This window comes from Gasterosteus aculeatus, chromosome 12 (assembly GCF_964276395.1).
Source record: "Gasterosteus aculeatus chromosome 12, fGasAcu3.hap1.1, whole genome shotgun sequence".
NCBI lineage: Eukaryota > Metazoa > Chordata > Actinopteri > Perciformes > Gasterosteidae > Gasterosteus > Gasterosteus aculeatus.
In genome coordinates, this window is record NC_135700.1 from 14,079,294 (window position 1) to 14,105,320 (window position 26,027).

Genomic DNA, 26,027 nt, shown 5'->3' on the forward strand with positions numbered 1-26,027 from the left:
CAAACACCAAATATTGTTTAACGGATATTCCGGTGTTATCTCCTCCAAATTTCCCTCAACGAGCTCTGAATCTCTATGCCCCTGACATCTGGCTCTGAGACCCACAGAGCCCCCCCCCCTCCCCTCCAAACCATTTTACATTATTATATGTTATGCTAAGAGGGCAGTCAGCTTACTTCTAACTAGTGCCGGGCCTGATAAACGATGGGCCTTCTGGCACATGTACGCGGAAGGGCCAAAAGTGGAAAGGGACATTTAATTCTTGGCCATCAATCTGATGGGGATCTGTGGGCACGAGGAGGGACGGTGGTAATTCATTTTGAAAGGGTCCCAGTGGGCTGCGAAGAGGCCCTGAGGGGTGGTGATGGGTCCTCACCCTATGATTGAGATTCTGAAAGTGGAGCTGTTTTATGGGATTCTTAATTTAGAGAGGCAGGCACTGCCAAAGATGTCTCGTCAGTAAGGCAAAGGGGCAAAAGGGGCATCTGGGGCTGACCTGTGAGGGGCACATTAATTAACCATGAATTAGAACGTTTTCTGCTCACAATGTGTGTGCTTTTCTTCAGGGAAATACAGAGTGAAAGATGCAGTCAGTATACTTTTTAGACGAAAGGATATAATCTCTTACTAGGAAGGTGTATTCACAGCCTTGAATGATTGATATTGGTCATCTATCTCTGATTGAATGGGAAGTGGTGACGTCCATATACCTTGTAGGTCACAGAAATAAATGATGATACACTGACAAGAAAGTCCCCCGTGTCTCCTCACAGTCCATATGGGGAATAATAATCAATCTTTCTGCCACAGATTCTTTGGAAAAGTAACAGTGTTGAACGGCAACACCTTGATGCGGCAAACAAGGGGTCTGTGAGGGGTTGATTCTTTCAGGAACGGCTTTTAGAAGCCGAGAGATTGACGAGCATTTACGCATGACAACAATCAATCGCAAAGACAAATCCTCTGTGTCACTCAGCGCTGTGTGCTATTCTATGGGAGACAGGCATTCTCCTTGGACGCAAACACTGTCCCCGATTTGTCAGAGACACAATAACAGCGCAGCCAGACCCCATTTGCATCACTGTGTGAAACACAAATGTAATTGATCGAAATATTGATTATAGTATTTTGGAGAAAAGGGATGTCCCGGGAGAGCAGTAGAGGCGGTTGCACATTTAAATACTTCTTTGACCTTTCGAATACATTTTTTAAGTATATATTTGAATGAATAAACAAGCTGAAATGTAACCTGATTTGGACGCTTGAGAAAAGATTTATGTACAGAAAACATAGCAAGACATGTCTTCCATAAATGCAAAACTATAATATCTTGTATCACATCTTTTATTTTATCACACAAGATTCAAAGATTTTTATTGTCATTTACAAACGCCCTGTGTATTGAAATTCTTGTGCTTGCCTTTCCGGAAAGCCGACCCATTTTAAAATAAAAATAAAAATACAATATTTACATAAATGTACATGAAATAAAAAATAAAAATGAGATAAGGAGGAAAAGTGCAAAACTGAGCAGGTTGTAAAGGAAAAAACTTAAATTAAATGAAATGAGTGCAATATAAATTACCAGCACTAAAATGACAAGGAAATTAGTAACCAATGAACATTCAACATATGTATATGTAATACAATTAAATACTACAACCTTGGAGTGCTGTAATCATGCACACAGGAACATTAGCGGTAATAAAAGGAGGAGGTTTGTCCCATTGATATCGATATCAAAGCGTCATATCTTCCTTACTCGGCCAAAGTTGAAGAGTTGGAGCCTCTTCAGTTCTGCCGTCCGTCAGCAGAACAAATGATACACTTTCACCACTTGTTCGAGTCCGCGAGCAAACAGAGTAACGCTCTAATTGAAGATGTACATCACACTGCAACTGTTGCATATTATTAACACACAAGACAAGGGCCAATTGATCATTAGTGCATCAATATGTAGTTTGCATAAAATTATTTCCTTTAAATAGTCTTGTGTTTGAGGTGACCCAGGGTTGGCTCATCAATAATGTAAATGAGCCATTAGAGCATTAGGAGGCTGTCTGTGGGAATGACAGACCACCAGGCGTCAGTGAGTTAATATCCAATACAGCCCTTCCTGTCACACCGGCCAATGGCTTGCGAGTGTGTAGACACATATAACACCTAATACCTGGCCCTTTATAATCAGTCTGAATTTCAATTACGTGTGTTTTATGTGTAGATGACAAAATATATCTTGTGTCTTTGATATCATTTATTAATTTCAATATCCTAAATTGTTGCAGTTATCTGAAAACTGTTGCCTGTGACACACTTTGAGATAAAGAGTTATTAGAGCTGATTAAAAATGTGATGTTCTCTTGAGGAGAATTCCCAATGAGAGCTGACCACAGTGCCCAGTGCCTCAATCCATAAGTGCTCTTGGCTGCCACCTGCAACCTTGAGTCTCCCCTTATCCGCATCTCCCTCCACTCCTCTGCATGTCTGCCAATACCACGGAGCCAGATGAAGTCACAGAGGAGATGTTTACCATGAAATTGGGTGTTTTATCTTTAGAATCTGTGATGCAAGCAACAGATTGGGATATCAATGCAATCCATCACACCATTGATTCTTGCAGGACAACAGATTCAAACTCACAGGCTGAAGAAAGGTCTGTCAGTCCGTAGCAGGTTGCTGTGTTTAGACAAAGGTGCAGTACGATACAGTAACCACAACACTGACGATATTTAGGATTAAGACTTTAAGTCACAAAGCAATTTATTCAACCTCAGTGTACAGATTGTTGTTCAAACTTTTCTCGCTCTCTGTACTTCTCAACACCAAAACAGAAAAAATCTGATGCGTCATATGAATGTATATGTCAACCTGACGTGTCTACATCAGATTGATACTGTAAATTAAGCCTATATTCAAGAGGTTTGAATAGTGATGAACAGTAACAGCTGAAATAATATGACCATATATCTCAGCATGAGTGAGGCGTAACCTGCCATGCCACTCAGTGCCCATGCTCTGCCATCATCTCGTAATGCTAACACACAAGGGGGCTCGTTAGCCTCCTATTACGGATGTGACAAGCACACCGTGATAGCGCAATTATCCCAAAATGCCAAATTTCACTCCAAAGGAAAAGGAGCCTGTAGTGATTAATGGTGAACACTTAAGGGGAAGAGTTAGACAACGCTGTTGGGTAGGAGAAAATATGTATGAGGCTGCCACCACTACAGATGCTTCCTCCCTCCTGACAACTGCAATTCATTTGAGATGCTATTAACATGCATAATTATGCTAATCAAGCAGTAATTAAGTGCCAATTCATCAGAGACCTTTTTTTGGGGGGTTTGTAATTTCATCAAGCATGGCTGTTGGGGTTTTTGTTTTTTCTTGCATATTTTGTGAAACAATATTGCCCAAATGAGGAACTCTCATTGCATCTAAAAGCCCCTTTGCGGAGTGTTTTTGAAGATTGCAAACAGGATGTGTAAGAGACGGGATGTAATGCATCCCATCGCTGAGACATTCATGTCATTTACACAACAGGTTTTTAAGACCACACTACATGGTGTGTTCATGAATGATCACTATCAATACAATTCTAAATCAACCTCAATGACAAAATTGCCATTCGTCAGTGCTTTCCAAAATAACCCATATGATCAAAAAAACGACTTATGTACTTATTTTAATTTTGTTTGATTAAGTGTTTTTGTTGGTTACTTGGGCTGATCTGTGATCAGCATAGCAGCTGTGTCCTTGTGCGTGGGAAACCGGTTTACTGTAAACACTTCATCCCATGAGAGATGGGCCATGACATTGCATAATTCTTCAATTGATTTATCAATTTATACTCCAGGTCATTCGAAGAAACAACCAATGCTGACAGATATTTTACCTCGACATATTTTCTGGAAAAGTAAGCACAGAATTGGTTGTGTTAGGCATTCAAAACAAATGCAGTTGTTTTTTGGTGAGGTAAGTGATGTGAAAATTGCATAAATGATGAATGTGTGTTGTCTGCGTGCTCCAATCAGAACTCAAATGTCATCAAGTGTCCACAGCGCTAAAATGCAGAGGAGGCAATTTTACTTTGCAACACTTCAAGAGTGTTTTGTATTCATTGGCATTTCTCACTACAGATTGTCCACATTAACCTCCACTGATTGACTTTCCCTTTTGTGTTCCCGTAATGGGCCCTGAAGAGTAAGAATGAACCCAACGCACCCAAAGGACTGTGCTCTTTGTCTGGATCATCTTCACGCTGTCATCTTATCCCAGGTGCTACACAAAAAAAAACTTTGAAAGTCCGAGAGAGACAACAAATAGCTTTTCACTCCAGCATGAAATCCAGAAATCATAAAAACCTTGATTGATATATATATATATATTTTTTTAACCTTCTTTATCTGTTATTTTTTTATATTTCTGCCCATGCTTTAGTACACCATGTTGTCTGAGGTTGTGCAGCACATATAAAATGTTATCTGCAATGGCATTCCTCTGTCCACTTTCCCCCACTAAGTCAGACAGGTGTTCTCATCGGACATGAAAGCCTCTGGTGATGCATGTCAGTCTTGATCACCCGTGATGAAGGCCCGAGGTACGGAAACTGCTTCCATCCCTCTGACACGTGAACTCTTTTGAGTTTTCAGCACTTTTATCATAGTTTTGGCAGTCAGGACCACTAGTCAGACGTTGAGAAGCACCGTCCCAACTGCGTCGTTTATGCTTCCATTTTCCAGTCCTTTCCTTGATTATAATGTAATCTGTCATTCCTCCCTGTTTTTGTCTCAGATCACATGCCATCTATATTGTAATGCCAACAGTGGCTCCCCTGAGCCTAACGCTTAATCTCTGTGTTGGTAACATTTTCCTGCTGAACCAAAGCTTCTGGAGCCTTTTTTTGTCATAATGCTCAAAATTTGTTAGATCGGAGATATTTGTGATTTACAACTTTTTTCTACAATTGTCTCACCTCATCATCACTCCAGTCGCTCCTCTCTTTCTATGGACTCCCCACAAAAGCAGGCATGATAATAAGTAAGTTGACGATACAACAGCATGCAAAGCCAGGTCATTACGCACAGCAAGGAAAGCAAAACAGCCTGGTTGACGGTGGCTGGCTGCACAGGAAGAGATGGGCTCTGAGGTTTGATGGGGCAGAAAAAGGCTCACGCGGACGGCTGGCTGCTCCTTTTGACGGCGTGTCTGAGTTGGCTCGCAAGCTACTCAGCCGCATCCGGGTGATGCAGTCATCATTGTGGCAGGCCTGTCAGAACAAACTGGTGCACCGGGGACAGATACAGCTTTAGTGGCAGGATGGGGGAGTACGCAACACATGCACCACCCTAACATCAAATATGTTCCCCAAACTGGCAAGCTGGTGGCAAGTTAATGACAGGAACGACCGGTGACATCATATAAAAGCACGATTACGCTCCGCTGAAGACATCTGAGTGAGTCCGTAGATCAAACAGACAGGGTGATGACTTAAAGCACTAACACACTCGCTACTGGCATTACTTTGAAAGGAGCCTTGGTAACACAATGTAAGTCGGCCTCTGTAATTTAAATGGGAAACTGATACGGCATAAATAAACACTACTCCCCCACACACACACACACGCACACAGAAAGAAGATGAGAACGAGACGGGGAGAGAAGATTGAGGGCTCAGACATTGCCAAGAGGAGGTTTGTGTTGCATCACCAATGCAATGTTTGTTTTTTGTCATGGATTCAAATGAAATGACAGTCAGTGGGAGGATAATGGGTAATCATTAGCCAAGGGATTGCAAATTATTCATCCAACCAACCATAATAACTGACTTCAACCATTTTCTTTTTTTTGCTGCCATTTATTTAAAATTAAATAAATGTCACAATCCAAACAATCATTTAATTGTCTGGAAGCACAATCTGCTTTCAAATAATTAAAACAATAGGTACCATATTACAGGGTGAGATGTCAATCATACCGGTCTCCTGCTAAAGCGTTGTGAGAGGGCGACACAAATAATAGCTTTCAAGCTGTCAGCTAGTGGAGGCTGGATCACATTACTGAAATTAGAAAAGATGATCTATTATAAACGATTCCCTCCTCTCTCAACACATGTACATGGATAAAGACAGACAACAGAATGGAGAACTAAGTTTTAAAATATATCAAAATGTAAACGTACATACAGCCATGTTTTTTTGTTTAATAATGTCTGTATTTATTTTTGAGATGAATCGTTTGAATTAAGAGTTTAACTGATTGTCCATCAATTAAATGACCAGTATGACATCACACACTTCGGAACCACATACAACACAAAATTTAATTGAAATCCATTTATGTCCTTTGTGCTATCATCCGTGTTCTAATTCGTCCAGTTTAAGTATTGTAGTCCAACACACCGCACATTCTTTTGGCAAATCCGGCTCGAGGCCGTTTCACACCCCTCCAGTATAAATATGAAAATTCATCAAGACGGTAAAAAGACAAAAACCTAAATACAGAGTGGAATACCTTGTTAAGTCAGCAGGGAAGTTGTTTTATGGCCACGACGTATCCGTGGGCAACACTGACATCTGCTGGTTTAAATTATTTATTTATTTTAAACCGTTACTTTTACATGTTTATGCTGCCTTTCATTAAATGGAATCAGACGTTTCCCAAACGTCACATTTTTTACATGGCAATGCTTTATTCTGTATTTTTTGCTTGTACATCTACAAAGCCATCCCAATCCTACTTCCGTGAGTCCGTCATTTTCCATTTAACATGAATCAATTGAGTTGAGTTACCCACTTATCAGCAGGACACATTTATTAATGAACCTGTCATTTATAATAATTGATCATGGTTTTCTCTGTTAGGACACTAATGATATGCACAGGTAAAACATGGCCCGATTATTGTGTTTGGTCTAATTGAGACTGTGCTTCTCTAATATGGTTCAGCTGACCGCCGCCCTGTCTGCCACACTGGACATCCCAGCAGATTCACTAAGACTTTGTTTCATTACAGGTGAAATAGAATAGTACTGCTTCTATAATAGGATCTGTCTTATTTGGAACGTACAAACAAAATAATCAAATACCAAGCCAAGCAAATCTAGCAATAACTAAAGCGATCATGTCCATTATTTACTATCTGGTTGGAGCGCACTCATGAAAAAAAGCATTTATTTTGAAACCCCAAAAATTCTATTCAAGACAACAGGTCGCTTAGGTAATGTCAACAAATGACATTTTCATAAAATAGATTCTTGAATAAACAAAAAGGCCTCAGAGAGGCGTGGACATGCTATGATTATGGTCTAGCAAAATGTTTCCTTATATAGTCAAACATAGTTAGGGTCAGCTAAAAGTAGAGGTAAAAAAAGTGGACCATATTGCTGTGGGACCACACCAATAGAGAGTGTGATCTTTCACTGTTTTGATACGTTTACAAAATCTTTTCACAGACGTTAAAACCCGGCAATTAACTCAAAACCGCCTGTGTTCAGTGCTCGGTAAAGTTTGAGGTACAGAGGCCACATTATGCTGAGCTATGAGATTTACAAGATTAAAAGAACATTCTTATCGTCTATTATAATATATTTTATAAAATATAATAAATACTTTCAAATGAAAAAATGAAACATTTGTCAACTGTCTGAAAATATTTCCATATAATTAGAAAATAATCCCAAACAAAGATTTTTGTCATTTCTAAAATCACTGACCTTTCAATTTTTGAAAACAAACTTAATTTAAACCTGTTAATATTCACCAACAAGAAGATCATTGATTTTTAGAATTTATTTTCACTAACTCAACAACAAAATCAGAACAGGTTTTTTTCAGTCTTGTCAGCTACATTAAAGTCTCTATTAAGGCCACGTTCAAGCTGGGCTGGAAACACTAAACACAGTACTCTACATACTGTGACACAAATCATTCTTGCTTTTTCAAATTTTGACCAGTAGTCGGCACTCTTGGATCTTCTGCCCATTCAACGTCCTGAGGAAAGAAGTGATCTTTTGCCAATCTACATCTGTTACTCACATAACTACAATAAGCCACAGCTGACCATACATGTAAATATAATCCATCTGTTCAGTGACAGCCGTAAGTATTTAGGTTCCCGAAAGGCTGCAAAAGCACTTGGCCTCAAAAAATACAAAAATACGAACTATTGACATTGTTTTGATCATATTGCTGCATATTCACAAGGCAACAATTGGGTAGATCTGTGTGCATCTACTACTGGGCCTTCAGACATCCAGACCACCGGAAATCGGACTAAGTATCTTTTCTTTAAACCAAGCTAGTCTGCTAAAATTGCACTTTCTTATTTCTTGTTCTTTTGAGTTTGTATCCTTATGGTTGAAATGCACTTATTGCTTTGGATAAAAGCGTCAGCTAAATGACACGTAACGTAATGTAATGAGATCAAACAAACCTTATTCAAAAGTGCAGAAGTGAACCATTTTTAAATTCAAAAGACGAATGAATTGCACTAAATGATTCTACTCTGCAGATAAAACAAAAGTGTCTCCAAAATTTTAACTACATCTGAGGAAGTTTACATACAAATTGTTGTTAAAGCAAAAGTATAAGCTTTGGAATCCAACTGCGTACGGAATGCAGAGAGCAGCATCTGGTTACAAATACATTAACAATCAACAGCATCTTTTACAGCACAGCCATTCATTTACCCCATTAATACATCCTTTGCATCGGTAATACCACTTATTCACAAAGTTACTGAGTGAGTGACAGGGGGAGTGTGTTTTATTTTAAATCATAGTTTTGGGCTATTAGCCTGAGCTACTATCCCGACTAGCTCCCGCTTCGCGGCCTGTCGGTCCGAGGCGGGGCTGCAGCCGCGGAGCGCTGTGGAGGGAAGGCGAGAAACCCCGTTGAGCGTCACCGCCCCGCTGTCTATGGGACAGATGTAGTCCGCGCATTCATCAGGTTTCCTCTTCCTGAGGTGACTGAACTGCGTGAAGCCCAGCTTCTTTGGCTGAAAACACAAAATCAATTTTAACCATCAAATTAACGAATTAGATTCAAGGCTGCTCCAACCAGTGAAATATTTTTATCATCGGGACTGTTCTCTTACCTTGACCTTTGCAGTGGTAGTCAGGGGCACATGGCCCGTGGCGTTGCCGTACTCCCGCTTCTCCTGCGTGGCCTGATGTCCCACCAGGGTAGAGAAGGCAGTGGCGAGGTGGCGGCGGAGCAACGTTTTCTGAGGAGGTATGTTTAAAAGTAGGGCTAAAGTCTCCGAGCTGAAGCGAGGCTCCAGGATCTGTCGAAAAAGAATTTTTGCCCATGTCAGCAAACGCGTTTCGTATCACAGGGTTTACGTGAAAAAGTCAAATCTAAAAAAATAAAAAAAACACTTACAATCAGCCCGCCGTGGACGCCGCTGCCCCGTAGGTTGGGAGCAAACTCGGCCAGATCGACCGCTCTCAGCCACTCCATGACGCGGTGATTAGACCACTGCACCACCTCTGAGGGGGAGGGCTGCTTCTGAAGAAGTTAAAAACAGGAGGACAAATTTTCAATCTGACTCACAACTGGTGGACCCTTTAAACAGCCTAGAAGCTTTAATAGCACCTGGACTGTCAAGGCAAGAAATGTGAGAGCAACAAAGCGCTGCATTGGAAAGAATTCTAATAATCTGATGCCATCTCGTGGGTAACTGCTGGGACGACACCTACTACACACAAAGTGCGGCTCAACACAACACACGTCATAAAACATACACAACGGCTACGTACACCGCTCACTTGCACGATCCACAATTTCAACTTCTGCTTTTTTCCATCTCGGCTTACCTCTTCCCCTGGCCTACGCCTGAGACAATTGGGGTTAAATTTGTTGGCGTGAAGAACGTGGATGGCACATTTAATACTGAGGTGGTGAAGCTGACTGGTGACCTTCAGAGTCAAGAGGTCATTCTGAGGGAACAGCAAAGGAACATCGGTAAACTTTATGAAAAGTATACAGGTGTCCATTTTAATATATTTAATAGTTACAGTAGATGCAGGATTACGTCTTACCACTGTGAGGTATTGTATCATTCGACCATCCACTCGGGCCTCATGGAAGTGGTCTTTGTACTGAGGCAAGCCGATATCATCCAACCAGCCTAAAAGGGCGATAATCAGATTATAATTTTACACAGCTGTCAGATGTCAAAAAACTGTTCAGTTACGATGCGGTTCCTGATTTTGAATTCTGGAAGTGGCTATATTTGCATCTTTTCTAAAATATTGTCTTTGTCTTTGCTTGATTTGTGGCGAAATACGATGCCGCTGCTATATGAAAAGTTCATAATATTGCATTTAGAGAGTCTCACGGGTGACCCAGATGTAGTCCAGTTGTGATGATTTCTCTATGACTTTGGTGGGGAATGCCTTCAGAGCGAGCTGCAGCTTCTTCCTGTGCAGTGGATTCTTCATACCCATTTCCTGAGGTGAGAAAGAACTGTTTGTTAAAAAACTAAAGCTAGATTTACCCAGACCCCATGCAGATCAAAGTTTCCAATTTATGGTCTGATTGAAAACTTAAGTACTTTGTAAAGTTGTAAATACCACATATTTTCACAGTGTGTGTGTGTTTTTTTAAAGGGCCAATGGTTGTGCTTAGCTTTTTCTCTGACCTTCTCAAAGTCCTGAGGTGTGGCAGACAGCAGCGTCTGTCCGTTTTCAACCCACTGCCTGGTAAGATTGACATACTGGCCCAGTCCATAGTCCTCTAGCCAGCCACACACCTGCTCTTTGGTCCACTGGCTGAATGGAACGTTCATATCACTACAATTCAAACAGAAATCAGATATATATAAATGTTTACATTATTATATTAATGCATTGCAAGTATTTAAAATGCCCATCTTAAAATATAATTCATATATGTATGTTTTGAAAATGACTAAAGCCTGAGTGTGACCTTTTGGTTCTAGGACATGGTGGAAGCAGGTGAACCAAACAGGATTACTGTATCTAGTGCCTCCACACTGTCGTTGTCCGCTCAGGTCACACTATTCCACTACATGCTTTTATTGCAAAGTAAAGTATTGTGTGCTGTTGAATAAATAGATGACCTTCACAGGGAAACATTATAATTGTGAGTTCGTTGGCACCCTCAAATAAAAGTACAGTATTACTTTGCTTTACCGTGAACTGTCATAAGATTCAGGGGTCCTGGTCAGTCTGGGTCCTGCTGTCGACCGTAGTCCTCCTCTTCTAAACTGACTCAGGTCTGGATCCACTGCCTGGAGCCCTGCAGACTGGGTTCTTCGAAGTCTGTATGGGTGAGTGTAAAAATAAATTAAAACTTTTTGAAAGTACATTGATATTATATCTCACACAAAAGTGGTAGATAAGTTTAATAAATGCATAAATTAGTTATTTAGAAGGACTCTTTACATCACATAGAACTATAAAATATTATGTATACACGGTTTATTACATTAGATGAAAAACATCATAATAACAATATTATTTAGACTTATTGTCGCACACTCACTTCCCCCAGAGTCTCTTAAAGCTTCTGTTATTCTTCATGTATTCTGGTGAGCCCACAGCTCTCTGGAGGGGCTGTGTGTTCGCACCACAATGAACAGGGGAATTATCTGGTGAAGGGCTGTCATCAACCTTCTCCATTTTTCCTACAGAAGGTTACAAAAATCACAGTCAGATAGGACTCAAATTGCTAAGCTGTTAAACTGTTAATGGCTGTGCGACATTTTATAGATGCATTAGTTAAAATGACTTTAAATAGTTGTGGCGTATGCGAGAAGTTTCCCTAAATTGAGGCATGGTTGAAAACAAAATCTGGATGATGATGATTACGAGGATGATGATGATGACTAATAATGAGTAGAATGTATTAAAAGTGTCTCTTTTCATAGCAAACAGAACATTAGGAGATAAATAGTACACATATCTGCCTTTTCACAGTGCTCTATTCAGAGAGAGAACACAGCTCACAGATCATTGAGTGTGGGAAATAAAGTTTTTTCGAGATGTGATCTTTATTATACGTGCTGCAGAAGGTCTCCGGTCTACTGCAGAATGCAGCTGGGTGAAGTCAGGGTGGGGCACAAGTTAAAACGGGTGAGCGGAGCCGAGAAAGGGTGGAGCTGGTATGAATATGGTCAATCGCAGCCAGAGGGAGGGTGTGTTTGGTCTGAAACGCTATCCCATAATCCATCTGCTCTGACGGGAGTCTCTTCAATTAGATGTGATCAAAGGCGCAGTGGTTGTCTGCTAAAAGGAGAGGGGTTCGTTCCAAATATGAATACTTCCTGTGCTCATGGGAATTACTGCCCCTGCAACCGTTACACAGAAAGAATAAGTTGAATCGTGCATTAGGGATTATTACTGCACACTATCCATCATCATGTAGAGACTGATTTACTTTTGCTGGAGTCTCCATCTTCGCTGCCATCTGGGGACCTTTGGCTCTGGATTTCACTGCTGCTGTCTTCGCTTACATTCTGCTCCGAATTCACGATCGGCATCTGACTCCTAAGTTCCTCCACACCACTCTGGATTCACCACAAACATACACAACTGTTAATAGGAAGCAAATTGAATTACCTCATGCTCCAATTCATGTAATATACGGAAACAGTAGCTTATATACAATGTAGAAAAATCAAGGATTGGGAGCAATCGGGTTTATTTTTATTGATAAATTACTGCCATATTTGTATGATGGTGACAAAATACCTTTTGCAAAGCTCCATTTGTTAGGTCATTGGTGCTGCTTGATGAAGTCTGAGGTTCTGTTCTGAGTAGATGGAAACACAATCATCTCAGCAAAATATAACAAGAGATATTGGAGAGTTGTCCAGTGACGAAAAGGTGTCTCACTACCTGTATTCACTGTCCTTCTGTGCTGATGAGACGGATGTTGGTTGGGAGGAAGAGCTGCTTGTGGAAACCTGTGTTGGGTAAAAAAATAAATAAAAATAAAACCACGTTAGTGTGAACAGATCACTTTGAGCAGTGGCTGTAATTAGTTTGTACCTACTTCAGACTTTACGTCCACAGACTTTGCACTGGCGGAGTCACTATTCTTCGTCACTGTGTTCTCTTCTTCCTCACTGCTGCTTGACAGAGTCCTGCCATTTGCCAGTGAGCGAACAGCAGGTGGAGCTACAGTAACAAACAGAAAGTATTTATTCTTCTCCTGAACTCGGTTGGTGGCATGTGTTCCTTTTTAAGGAGGGAAGAATAGTGGCTTTCATTAAGCTCCGACGTGGACGCTCTCTAAATGCAAACACAAAAAGGGAGGAAGAAAGTCATCAATCCCATCACCTCGTCTCGCTGTGTGAGTGACCTCTCTGAATTGCTTGCACTGATTCAGGAGCAGAGTGAGTTCTTCAATTTGGCGGTCCTGAAGACAACAGAGAGGAAATGCAATTGAGATGTTTCTCTTATGACAGAAAACACGTATGTAGACTAACTGCTTCGCTCTATGTTACGGACCAACGCACGCAGCTCTTTCACCATATGGCCTTTACATCATAACGGCGGATGGGAAGGGGATTGACGCTGGCGTAACGGGGGGATTCTTAGTTGTGGTTACCAGCTGTGTGCAGTTTGTGTGTTTTGAAGTGGTGCCCGTGTCTGGTTTTGTCATGGTTCTCTTAATGCAGCTCACTCCAAAATTAGGGCTGGCAGATCGGGGCCTACTTAAGTGTGGCTTTGCCCGAAATGGTTCGCCTCGGGGTGTGTGTGTGTGTGTGTGTGTACGTGTGTGTGTGTGTCCGCAGTAGTGCGCCACATGTAGGACCCCGTCTGTGAGTCTTTAAAGTCCAAGACTCTCTGGGAGGGGTAATACAAAAACCCGTCTGCACTAAAAGCGGTTGGAGGGCGTCGCCCTTCAGAAGCGTCTAACCTTTTGAGCAGCATGATGACAGCGCTTCTATGATCAGGCCAGTGGGACAGTTTTACATTGTTCTAAATTAACAGCAACACACACGATGCTGTGCGTCACATAATCACATACAGCTGATGAGCAGGGGGGGGAGGATGTTTTTCCAAATGAGTGGTAATAACTTACCTTTTCATCATTGGCAGCTACCAGGGATTTCATTCCACTCCTGAGCCGCTCCATCTCCTGATCTAAATGTTTAAAAAGAAACCTCACACTGATTATTAATCTGTATCATTAGCTACTCAGGTCATATAAATTCCTATTTCGTATCAACGTATGCTTATTTAAAAGGAAAGCAATAATACATTCGAACCAGTGCCGTCCAAACCGTGTATTTTTAGATAGGTCTGCTTTTAATCTTAAGTCGGGTCAGCGCTAACATAGTGTGGATCACAGTCCATATATACTTCCTATGTAGCCACTGCAGGCACACATGCTAGTGCAGGCACAGACTTTATACTCTTAGGAATCCATAAAAACAATATAACGGCGAAAGGGAAAAGAGATCATGTCATTTTTGGAATCCAGTTTGTTGTTGTGAAATGTCCAATGAGAGCAGAAGGGAACAAACATACTAAATAAAAAGACATGTCTGGAGAAAGGAAAAAGATTATTCATAATGAAGACATGGCCCGTGTTTTTAATACAATTTCAGGCTTATGTTTGTTCCGTAAATCTCCTCCGAGAGACCCTACATGAGTTTATTAAGGGTCAAGACAGATTTTTAGCTTTCAGCTTTTAACTGGTGTTAATGAATGCAAAAAGGGTCAATTAACTGTGCCACCTATCGGGCTGGTAACAGTGAAAGGCCGCGGTTGGCAGATTGGGGCTTTGCTCACCTCTCTCCGGGCTCTCGGCGGATGGAGAGGGTCTCGCCAGCAGCTGTGTGTGCAAACTCTCGATCTCTGTGTTCTTGCTGAGCAGAAGCTGCTGAAGGCTGCTGATCTCTGCCTGTACGCGTCACACAGTGAGGAATCTTAGCAGAACGGACACAGAGCTGAACAGAGCTCAGCAAACCACGGTGGAACCTCCAGAAAGGATTCAGGTGTGTGCATATTTTCAACGCTTAAAAATGATGAAAGCGTTGTGACTATAAGGTCAACCAGGCAATACCTGAATGAACCTGAATAAATGAAACTACTGTTTGAGTGTGTGAGTGTGTGAGTAGGGAAACACAGTCAAATATATCTCAATACAAAGACTGCAGACGAATAGTGTATGAAAAGGGAAAGACAGATGGCAATGGGACAGCTGATGATTTTATCATGAAAGAGGACAAACGGCTGCTCACACAAGTTCAGGAGATTAATGCCATGTGAGAATGCAAGTGGGGCTTTAAAAACAGACTAAGTTACGACAATCTATTTTTACGAAAACGCAAGTGTCCATGCAAAACCAATTGACTCTCTGGCTGGAACGTTGGATTGGCTTTTTGGCAAGTTGAGTGGCGAGTTAGCAGCGGAATGTTGGCAATGATGGTATATTGAAACCTCTAGACACCACTATAATGATAATAATAATCAGAACCCACTTAACCTTTGTTGCTGTGAGTTGTCTCTCATACTGTAACTTCTGGTCCTCCAGGTGTTCCACTTTGTCCTTGAGTATCCTGAGCTCCTTCACTAAGCCCTAAAGGAGAAACGTTGAGAACATTTAGCTGGTTAATACATATGCGCATTTTATTCCATAACACACATTGGTAAATAGGGCATTAAATGCACCTATTAGTGTCACACACTGATGCATACCATTTTTACACAACAAAAATAACCAAGTAAAAAAGTACCATTTGGCGCTATGGGAAGAATATTTTGTGAGTCTGGCTCCATTTGCATCTTCAGCTATGAATAACACGCGATAAAGCGACATAAACCATGCTGCACACAACCATGCAGGGAGGCTGTGCCTACACTTTTCTCTCCGCAGCCGTACTGCTGGTTTTCATCTGAGCTCGCCTCTCCCAGGCTGTCTCCATGTGTGTTCCCGTCGGGCCCTTCTGGAACCTCCTCTGAGGTCCTCTCACAGGACAGCCAGCAGTGTGAGCCCTCGCCCGCCGAGGACTCAGTCGGACACACCGCCTCCAACGCCAATACCTTTTTCTCCTGGATCTTGCTATTGATCTCCCTTTGAAACCTACACATCTGCTCCTGCAGCTCACTAATGAAATTCACTACAGTCTGACAGATGCAATAGGGGGAAAGAATTGAGAGACATGTTAAGAGAGAATAGAGGAAGTCTCTGATAACCACAGAGTTGGTGTATGCATGTGTGGGAATGCAGTCCTGAGAAAGTGCAGATTTGATCTTGATGAATGTGTAAATATACTAGTAAGCTAGTGTTGGAAACACAAATATTTGGCTGTTCCCCATAAGTCGGATGAGACGAAAACCTCCCATTCTGTCTACTGGCCCAGTTAGTGTCTGTGCACAAAACTTGAAAAGAACTCTGCCGTATACTTTATTATTACTCAGTTAACATGTATATGTGTTATTCTGTGCAATATTCCAGTACATCCAGTTCATAAAATGGGTTTATTTATTTTGCATTCATTTAAAACAAAAAGGTGAGTAGGTTCGCCATATTTTAGAGGTCTTCCGTGACTGTGTTCCTTCCGAAGGAGTGTAAACAGCAGCCAAGCTATGCCCAGACTGTGACAGAGGAAGTCTCACTTGGCGTCCACAGGAGCGGATATGACAGATGATATGGACTGCCTGAATGGCTAAATTTAACTAAGAGCATACTGTCTCCACTGCAAGAAGGCTTCCACATGATGTTTGCGTGTGTGTGCACAAACACGCATATGTGTGTATGTGTAGTAGAGGCAGCATGTGGGAGGCCAAGTGTTCAAAGCAAATTTTTTCCTATTCCCCTTAAGTCCAAACAGCTGTTGTAGTGAAAGCTGAGTTTGTGCACATGATGAAAGCAGTCAAGAAAGTCAATTTATACTCAATGGTGCATACTGTATGCTGTTATTTCTGCTTTGAAATGCAAATACAATCCCTATGAATGCAAGCACCATTTTATAAATGATTTGTACATAATTCAATTATGTAAAAAACAATTGCAGACATGCCGCCAGTTTATTTATTTTCAGAATGGAACTATTACCCAACACCAACACCAAAGCCTACCCACACTCATATTTGGCCGGCCATCCATCATGCAAGCTCTGCTATGCAGGAACACTTTTAACTGGAGAACACAAAGGCTCTTTGACCGGCAGTGTTTTAAAAGTAACCACATAGAGTATCCTGTCTGGTGGTAGTGCTGCTTTCCCCGTTTGCACTTTCCCCAATTCATATGGTCACTAAATGCCCTGGACGTCTGCTGGTAACTTAACACGTCGGTCTTAAGCAAACATGTGATTCAGTTTGAACGGACAAAAAAAAAAAGAAATCCTTTTTCCTGTGGACTTTGCTGAGCATCAACAGAGCCAGGGTTTGGGTGAATATTCCTTCCCAGATTTTTGTGTGTAACTCTTCATTCCTGGCAGAGCTTAACTAATTCGTCCTTAAAAAGGAATGCTAGAGTATTAAGAAAAAGTTCTTAAGAGTTAAATTATTTATAGTGGAAAGTTAGAAAACTTTGCTACTAAATAATGGAAAGAAAGTGAAGTAAGTACACAGGCGTTACTCAACATGGCAGCCTTGTTTGGATGGTTACATGTTGGCTTCAAATGAGTAGCTTTAAAACACAACCATAATTACAGACTGCACTATACTGTACTATATATTAAAGAATAAAACATCCCAAGGAATAGATATAACTGACTGCGAAAAGTCCTACCTCTGCCTTGTGTTGCCTTTCAGCCCCATGGCCCTGCTTTCCCTCCATGTCTGCCAGCTTCAGTTTAAGGTAGGACACCTCCCCCAAAAGATTCTGCTTCTGGTTCTCCAGTGACGTCCGATGCAGGAGCTCCTGTTGTCAACAACACACAGCAAGCGCATGAGGAAACACAAAGGGACATAGAGTATATAAAGATACATACGTACAGTGTTCATAACTTACCGAACAAAGGCCACATTTAGTATGACGCACAGCACACTTTCACATCTGAAATAACAGTCCCTTCAAACAAACCTACTGGATTCAGACGCTGTTTGAGTGGCTAAATATACACAGCCCATGACCACTATTTATAATGCCTATTTCACTGCTCACTCAAAATACGCAGCGGACAGAGAGAGAGTGAGAGAGAGAGAGGGATACCAAAAGCATGCGAAACATTCATAGAAAGAACGTCAGAATAACCTTGACAGGTGCATTTTCGTCTCCCTGTGAACTGCTGCCACTCAAACCTGGTCCTGAGGGACAGTCTGCTCTACAGTTCTGACTCTCTCCGTCCTCAGTGGCTTTCAGCCACTATGCAGGCAGATGTATTACTCATTTTGTTGACGTCAAGCAGGTGTGAAATCACAGAAATAAGCATCAGATGCATGCAAAGGGAAACATCCGTTTAAAACTCTCTGCCTTTGGAAAATGTCCGGGTGTCTTCCGGGGCGTACACGTGGAAATCATTCAGGCTTTGTCACCAGAAAGAGATTTACGGCTCATGTCCAAAGCCTCATAATAGCCGTGTCTCCAAGAAACCAACCCCGGCTGCCCTTTGATACCCCGCACACATAAAGCTCTGAGCTTAGAAGTCGAAACGGAAGAATCGTCCACAACTCATCAGATTGTTAACAGACACATTTCTGGCACTCAAAAAACTGGTCATGAGTGTTAACATGAGCTTCGTCGACTAATTAAAAGACACAGTATAAGATGAATGAGATAAACTGATTGTGTGTAATACCTGGTTCCTCTTACTCCAGCGTCCACTCGCAGCAGAGGAACCGGAGGTGTATTCTCTTCATTAATGCAGGGGTTTTAAGTGCCTTGTAGTATCACTACATTAAAGTTTCGTACATCCATTCAATTCAGTGTCCCTCGTGGTGTTAAGTAAAGTCTGTGTAGTAGGTTTCAAGTCAAAAGCAAACAACTGTAATTTAAACGCGCACACACCTAAAGGAGCGCCACCTCTATTCTTTCTCCCTCCCATCTCCTACTTTTTAAGCTGCTGTCCCGCTCTCCTTCCCTCTGTTGTCACCTCCCTCTTTCTCTCTCTCTCTCTCTCTCCCTCCCTCTCTTTCTCTGTGTCTCTCCCCCTCTCTGTGTAAACAGGCAAGGTCACGTAGGCTGCAGGATGGGGTGTGGCAGATGGTGTTGTAATCACCTGCCCAGACAGACTCGTCTGGCGTGAACTAGAAGAGCAATTTGCTACTTCTGCGGAATGAGTCTGAGATTCCTAAATATTTTGGTTGTCAAGGTGATCTAAGGCCAGAAACACTGGAATCTTAGCAAGGAATTTGTTCCGAGGAAGCCAGACTCATCCTGAGTTACAGCTCAGCTTATGAGAAAAGATTGGGTCTGCAGAAGAGTCATTAAAAAGATTGATGGACAGTATAGAACCATTGGAAATAAGAACAACGTGGATGTAAAAACCCAGAAAGCCTCCTGACGAAAGATTTTTTTCAGTAATACATCGAATATTTGGTATCGCCGACGCTTTTACACAACATTCTTAAAGCTGTGTACCTGCTGTAGCATCTCCTCTGTGGAGTTGAGTTTTTGCTGATGCTCCACCAGAGAACTCTGTAGATTGCTGATCTGGGCCCACTGAGCTTCCACCTGGTCTGTCAGCACACTCACCTGTGTGTATTTGTGTGTTTGGACAGCAATTAAGTAGAGATCAATGACACCAAAACCTGACCATAACAAAAGTTTTCCATCATTAAGTTTCATATTTGATCATATAATTGCTCCCCAGGTCCAGCAGAAGGCTTGAGGCCTTGATTCGCTCTCTCACTGCAGGTCTTCCCGCAGTACACATTGATGCCAGCTATTTTCAGTCAAACAGTGGAAAAATTTCCTTTGAGAAAATGAATGATCCTTTGTGCTCCAGTAGACGCCTCATGGCTTACACAGTTACACATTAACTGTAAATCTGCAGAAGAACTATTACGACCACACGCCATGCTGGTCACATGCTAAAAGGCCGGTCGGACCAGCCAAGTGGAACAAACAGGACACCTGCTCTGACACACACCTACACGTTACAGTTCATGGTGGTGCTAGCCTCAACCTGTCTGAAATAAGGACTTGTTCAGCAGTCTTCACATCTAAACACATGCGCATTTGCAGTCATCACAAAAACAAGACATTCGAGTGTTGCGAGAGCACCAACCCCGGCTTTACAACCCGTTGCTTCAAATATGCAAAAGTTGCGCAACATTTATGACGTGATATTCCGACCTACCTTTGCCCTTTCTTCCACTTCTGTGTGATATGGGCACTGGGAAGAATCCGCCACCACTAACAGTGTGGTGTCATAGCTCCTCTTTTATTTCAGCAGGCTCATACACAATGCAATTGATTCACCTTTAGCGAAAGTCCTGACATGCTTTCATTTAAAAGACATATACACCTTGTAAAACAGCAATGTTTGGTATTATGAATGTAGATGAGACATCTCACCTGAAGGATTAGAGATTCTTTGTCTTCCTCAAGACGTGATAACCGCTCCTGGTAAGACTCACTATTGCCCGATGGATGGAGGTTTCCCTTCAGAATGAAGGGTTAGCTGTTAAATTCAATAAGTTCACTGCCAGTCGCCCAGTCGCTCGGATTTGTTTTGTTTTTCAAATGAGGTTGCATTCTCACACAAGCACTCTCAGTCTTGGCGTGTCAATGGATCATGTGTGGAAAATTCTGTAAGAGGTTTACCAGTCCTAATCCAGTACTAAACATTGTGTCCAGCATTTTAATAAAAACAAAAATGCTGGATGAAGGCTGGCACAGGGCTGCCTGTGCAATTAGGGATATTTCCGAGCCATCAGTGCAAGGGAAGGAAAGTGCTACCAAATGGAATCAAAATTTTCCCACAGCCATGGAAACATAGGAGATCAGCACCCACCAGCAAGTGGTTTGCAATAATCTTTAAATACCGTAGAGTTTTTAATACAGTACTCTCTAAGCATCAGAAAACAGAATCCATGGCAGCATACGGTTTGAATTGACAGTATATACACTTTAAGTGTTGTTAGGATTTCATCATGTGGGTGGAATAAAGACAGGGGCCTATTTGTTAAAATACAAGTTGAACCGGTTTAAACGGCACCCAAACCCAACCAGGCGCTAAAATCTCACCCCAGTGTGAGATTTGGTCCACACCACAACACTGGCGCCTCATTCAACGAGCAGCAGAGGAATCACAGGGAGTCCCTGTGGCACTGCCATGACAGCACTGAGACACGAACACCAGCCCATTCCTTCACTCTGCGCAGTCCACATTGCTTAAATGAGGTGGATGGACTAAAAAGTAGTCCTAACTTAAAACAGACTGTTTGTGGAATCTGAGAGAGAATCAGATTGCTTTGCCCGTTTTCCTCTTTTAACCTGCAGGAGGGAAGTCACAGAATTCCTGCGTTCTTCAAGTCAACTTTGTCAATGTTTTCTCCACGGTCAGAGCACGAAAAAAGTTTGTTTGATCAACCGAGCTGTTGTGGTAGTTGCTAGCGTAATGGTGTTGATCCGTGGGGCTTATTTCATGTTGTATTTAATGCTTAGATCAGCCACCGCGAGTAAAGTTGGTGTATTGCAGTTTTCCAGTGAAAGGACCAGTGCAGCAGCTACTGAATCTCAGTTTGCCGGTCAGGCTGCTGTGCGCTAAGGAACACACAGGGGACTTATTCTTTGGTTTTTTATCTGTTGATATTCATATATGTTTTTTCAGAGCACCTTGTATTAAAAGAAAAAACCTTTCTACTTACTCAACATACAAACTGTTTGTCTAAGTGATTCTAAACTTTGTCATGAAGATTTTATTTATACCTGTGGTTTATGGAAAATATCAACTATTTAGTCGTGTAAATTTTTACTTAAATACATGAGCATGAGTCAAAAGTTGAAAATGTTTCATATAAATATTAATTTATTATTATTATTATGAATTTATCTTATTATTTGTTTCCACCTTAAAACAATATGTTTTTGTATTTAAACCAATAGCTGTTATTGTAAACTAATTTTTTACATCATCTCTCTGCTTCTTTCAAGGAGCTAGTATACACAATTGTTGCATATTTTGCACCTCTTGAATTTACAAACAAAGCAAGTCCTCCTCCAAAATCATCTACCATGGCAACCATCACTATGTGGCAAAAGCAACAACACTGCAAGCCTAAAATTAACAACGCATATCCGTTGAGGAAACTTAAAAAAAAAATGTCAATACATAAGGAACAATTTAGAATAATACTAATAACAGGCAATCATATCTTACCTTCCCCAGCCAGGCAAAATGTTTGTGGAAGTCAATATCACACTCCATTCTGTAGGCCCATTGTACTGTACATCTGGTTCTTAATGTAAACTAACAAAATTGAGCCTGTCCAAAAAAAGCATCAGATAGACAAAATCCAGAGTTGGATTAAACAATGCTTCTTTACTGTTCTGCATTGAATCCAACTCTCCTTCTTTCATGCACCATCCTTGTTGCAGTTGTAGAGAGAGCAGAGAGGAACTTAGTCCGTGTGGTTTAGATTCTGGGCAGTCTGAGACTTTTAGAGCTGAGTCGTATAACTCAAACTATGCCAGTTGGCTGTACTTCCTCTCTTTCTTTTCTTCTCTGTTCTTTTTTTCTACCTCTTTCTAACCCCTTTTTGCTTTTTTTTCCTCGCTCTGTCCTCTCAGGCGCATTCAAACAGCTTCAGTATATCTGCTGCATTTTTGAAGGACCTCATGATTATCCTGATCTCCTATGATCGTCTTGTTCTGTCCTCCCTTTCCTTCCCCCGTACCTCTCTCTCTGTCTGTCTCGCTCTGCCTGAAGTACCTTTCGGTCGAGTGAATTTCGTGGGGCTTCCAAAAGGGGCACAGGGGAGAGGAAACGCTGTGCAGCATATGCTTGTCAGATGTGTTGCAGGGCAAAGAGTCAGCAGAGGCGAAGCAAAAGGGAAGGAGGAGGCCATGGAGGAGACTGAAAGGGAACGCAAGTGTAAAGTTGACAGTATGAAGTTAAAGTTGCCTGGACCAGAAGATCAAACAATTGTTTCAGAAAATTGGGAGAGAAGTAAGGCAGAAGTAGAAGAATGTGATGAGATAATACGTGATTGAAAGGGGGAGAAACGGCTGTACCATAAAACAGGAGCTCTGGATCTTATTACCGGTGCAGTTAGCAGTAAATCCAGCTAGCTGCTTCTTAGCAGACATGAAAAAGCCCTCCAGATGTTAATGACCAGGATCAAAGACCACCATATCACACAACCAAATAAACCCATAGACCAATGTTGCAGTACAACGTATAAGCTGTATGTAAATCACCAATGCAAAATCCTTTTCCCTTTCTCATTAACTGCATTTCAGATTGGATATTATATGTTTGAGTGTTGAAGGACTTTAGATGACACAGCACTCACCACATCTCTCTCCAGCCATTTCAGTATCACGTGTGCTGAATCCGTGGAGACTCGTTTCCTGAGACAAACGTGTTCTTCCTCGCTGCTCTGCCCCTGCAGCACTACCCTGAGGGCCTCTGTCAGTTGAAGAGCCCTGAGGGCCGGGTCCCTGAGGGGGGCAGGGGTCAAAGGTGATGTGTACGTTGAGGCTTTGCCCTCCCGGCCACCACACCGCATTAGAGCACTGAACAGCCCCTCGCCCATTTCGCCTGGAGGAAAGAACAACAGGAAATCACAGAACGGGACCTGAGAACATTTTATTACAGCATCTTTATTTATCGGACGTTGGAACTGAGTACACTGCTGATTTAGAGGAAAATGCAGTGAATAAATGGACAATCTCTGAAATGGCCTCTTGAGGTTGCTGTTGTGCACCAATTTAGCTCACTGGATTGAAATAGCATCCAATGGCTGTGCACTGTGGGTTCTAAAACCACAAATTGGAGGTTCAACTTCACTTCACAAGGTCACTGTAATCATCCTGTCTAAATTGCAAAAAGAACTTTTCATATGCAGTCCGAACTAAAATTAAAGGTGCAGTAGACAGGACACAAAATGGACTTGGTTTTGTAACGTAAGTAATTTCAGTTGACAAAGTGTGATTGTTGGTCATGTGTGATTTTTGCCATTAGTGTGTCCTAATGGTTGCACTGTCACCTCTATTAATAGAACGTTGTGGTCTGACCCTGTGCAAAAGCACCATCGCACTGCTGAGTTTGAGACAAACAGCTCTGACTTAAATGCACCTCTGTTCGAAAATATAGAAGGGAAACTTAAGTAACTTAGGAGTTTTTCAGTCAACACTGAGATTTGAAAGCCAGAGGAGAAGCAATACAAAAAACAAACATTAAATGAAGCGGAGAATACAGAGAGGAAACAAGTACAGAAATATATCAAGTAAACGCTTTGCTTTTTTCCACTCAAACCTCTCCAATGGAAACAAATAATCCCTCATTCTAAAAAAATGCCTTGATAATTATTGTCTTGCTCTTGTTTTGAGATTATTCTTGTGGAGCCAATTTAATGAAAGTATGAAACTGCAATCCGGGCAGTCTTTTGAAGCTCTGATAGTAAAACAGAAACTCTTACCAGCAATAATATCATCCATTTGCTCCAAGGCAGACTCCAACATCTGGCTGGCATTTGACGCCATGGCAACAAGTTCATAAAACGGCACTAAGAGATCCTCATTCACCGGCACGAAGAACGGCGTTGGCTGGTGGGATTCAGGAGAGTTTGAGATCTTCAACAGAAACACAGAGTGTTGCAGCCTTCTCCCCTTTCTTGTAAAACGTAGATCCTTTTAAAGAAAGTCTACAACAGCTGTTCTGACATCTGAGGGACCAAGAAAATAACCTCCTAAATGCGGCTTCTGGTTTTCAACTCGCCTCTCATTTTGTGACCAGAGCCATTCCCATTTTTTCAAACGATGCCAAAGCTCAGGTTTAGAATAGTTTGCTTCTTTGTTTTTTTGCATGGTCATTGTTTATCTCTTTACACTTTCACTCCACATAAACTCCAGAATGTTGTTTGTTAATGTTTGTTGGAAAAAAAACAGTTTTGTTTGAGCCACAGAGGTCACATCTGGATACAAGAACATAGAAACCCAAACTGGACGGATAGAGGACACACTTACTGTAGCTATGACTAACCACGAACAGTGAAGTGAATATGAATTTGAATGCATTGTTCAGTTCACTGTATATTTTATTAACACACAGACCTTTGCAGAGGTTTTGGTGGCCTACTTAGTATAGGCTCATGTTAACTTCACGTTCAAACACTAATGGCTGCATATGTGCAGAGGGAAAACCATGGCACTTAAAAGATCCAGAAATCCCATATAGTGCAATGAAATGTTCTGTTATAAGGAACTATGATAATGTCTTCAGATGTAGTGGCCTCCACCTGGCACCGTTCCCCGAGCCACTCCCTTCTCCGTCCCCTCTGCAGCCGAGCCAAACCACGCCCGCCACCACACACACGAAAAGACATGCTGGCTTCTTAAAAGTGACACTGTTTGTCTTTGTGCCATCGATTAAATGTCAGAGAGATAATCAAATCACCAAGAAAGACGATTTCTGGAAACAGTGCCTGTATCCCTCCACGTTACCGTCTACCTTGTCGGATCCCATTTGTACAGCCTACTCAAAATGTGTCATACAGAGTGCCCACTGACCAGACCTCAACAAGCAACCTACACACCTGCGTCTCTACAAGGACACCCACACCCACCCGCTCCTTTTCTCTCTTTTAGATGATATTGCATGATGATTCACACACACACAGACACACAGAGGTGTAACCAGGAACAGAACAAGTCAAGTCATGGTCATTAACCAGATGGCAGCAAATGACGGTTAGTTGCCATCGTGACTTTAATACAAACGGGAAGGGATCCATTGCAAATGTGGTTTCTCCAGACTGCTTTTGAGTATTTGCTTATTGGCAATTATTTTGGAGCTGTGCAGAGCCTACAGGTGTCCATGATCCGCTCAAACAAACAGCTTGGCTGCCACTTGGTTGTCTTTTTATGGACTGCAAGTCCAACAACACCTTTTACATTATTTTAGTAATGTAATGGATATACAAACATTTT

The 26,027-nt window shown here is 41.7% G+C and overlaps 1 protein-coding gene across 11 annotated transcripts; it reads right to left on the minus strand.

Moving 5' to 3' along the window:
- Nucleotides 1-7,775: 7,775 nt before the first annotated feature.
- ppfibp2a (PPFIA binding protein 2a) lies at nt 7,776-24,708 on the minus strand. 11 transcript variants are annotated; one of them, XM_040202831.2, is made up of 23 exons: nt 24,518-24,708; nt 23,390-23,637; nt 20,448-20,534; nt 19,509-19,622; nt 17,718-17,849; nt 15,842-16,108; nt 15,468-15,560; nt 14,771-14,882; nt 14,058-14,119; nt 13,310-13,388; nt 13,023-13,147; nt 12,866-12,933; nt 12,719-12,779; nt 12,405-12,534; nt 11,511-11,652; nt 11,159-11,287; nt 10,645-10,795; nt 10,342-10,453; nt 10,043-10,131; nt 9,818-9,940; nt 9,384-9,509; nt 9,097-9,285; nt 7,776-8,997 (listed from the first exon to the last, which is right to left on the minus strand). In XM_040202831.2, the coding sequence occupies exons 1-23, from the start codon at nt 24,579-24,581 to the stop codon at nt 8,776-8,778; spliced, it is 2,925 nt and encodes a 974-aa protein (XP_040058765.1). In that variant the 5' UTR covers nt 24,582-24,708; the 3' UTR covers nt 7,776-8,775. The 11 variants fall into 11 exon arrangements, with proteins under 11 accessions (XP_040058765.1, XP_040058773.1, XP_040058791.1 ...); XM_040202839.2 differs by lacking the exon at nt 19,509-19,622 and having other exon boundaries at nt 24,518-24,707; XM_040202857.2 differs by lacking the exon at nt 15,842-16,108 and having other exon boundaries at nt 24,518-24,706.
- Nucleotides 24,709-26,027: the final 1,319 nt, after the last annotated feature.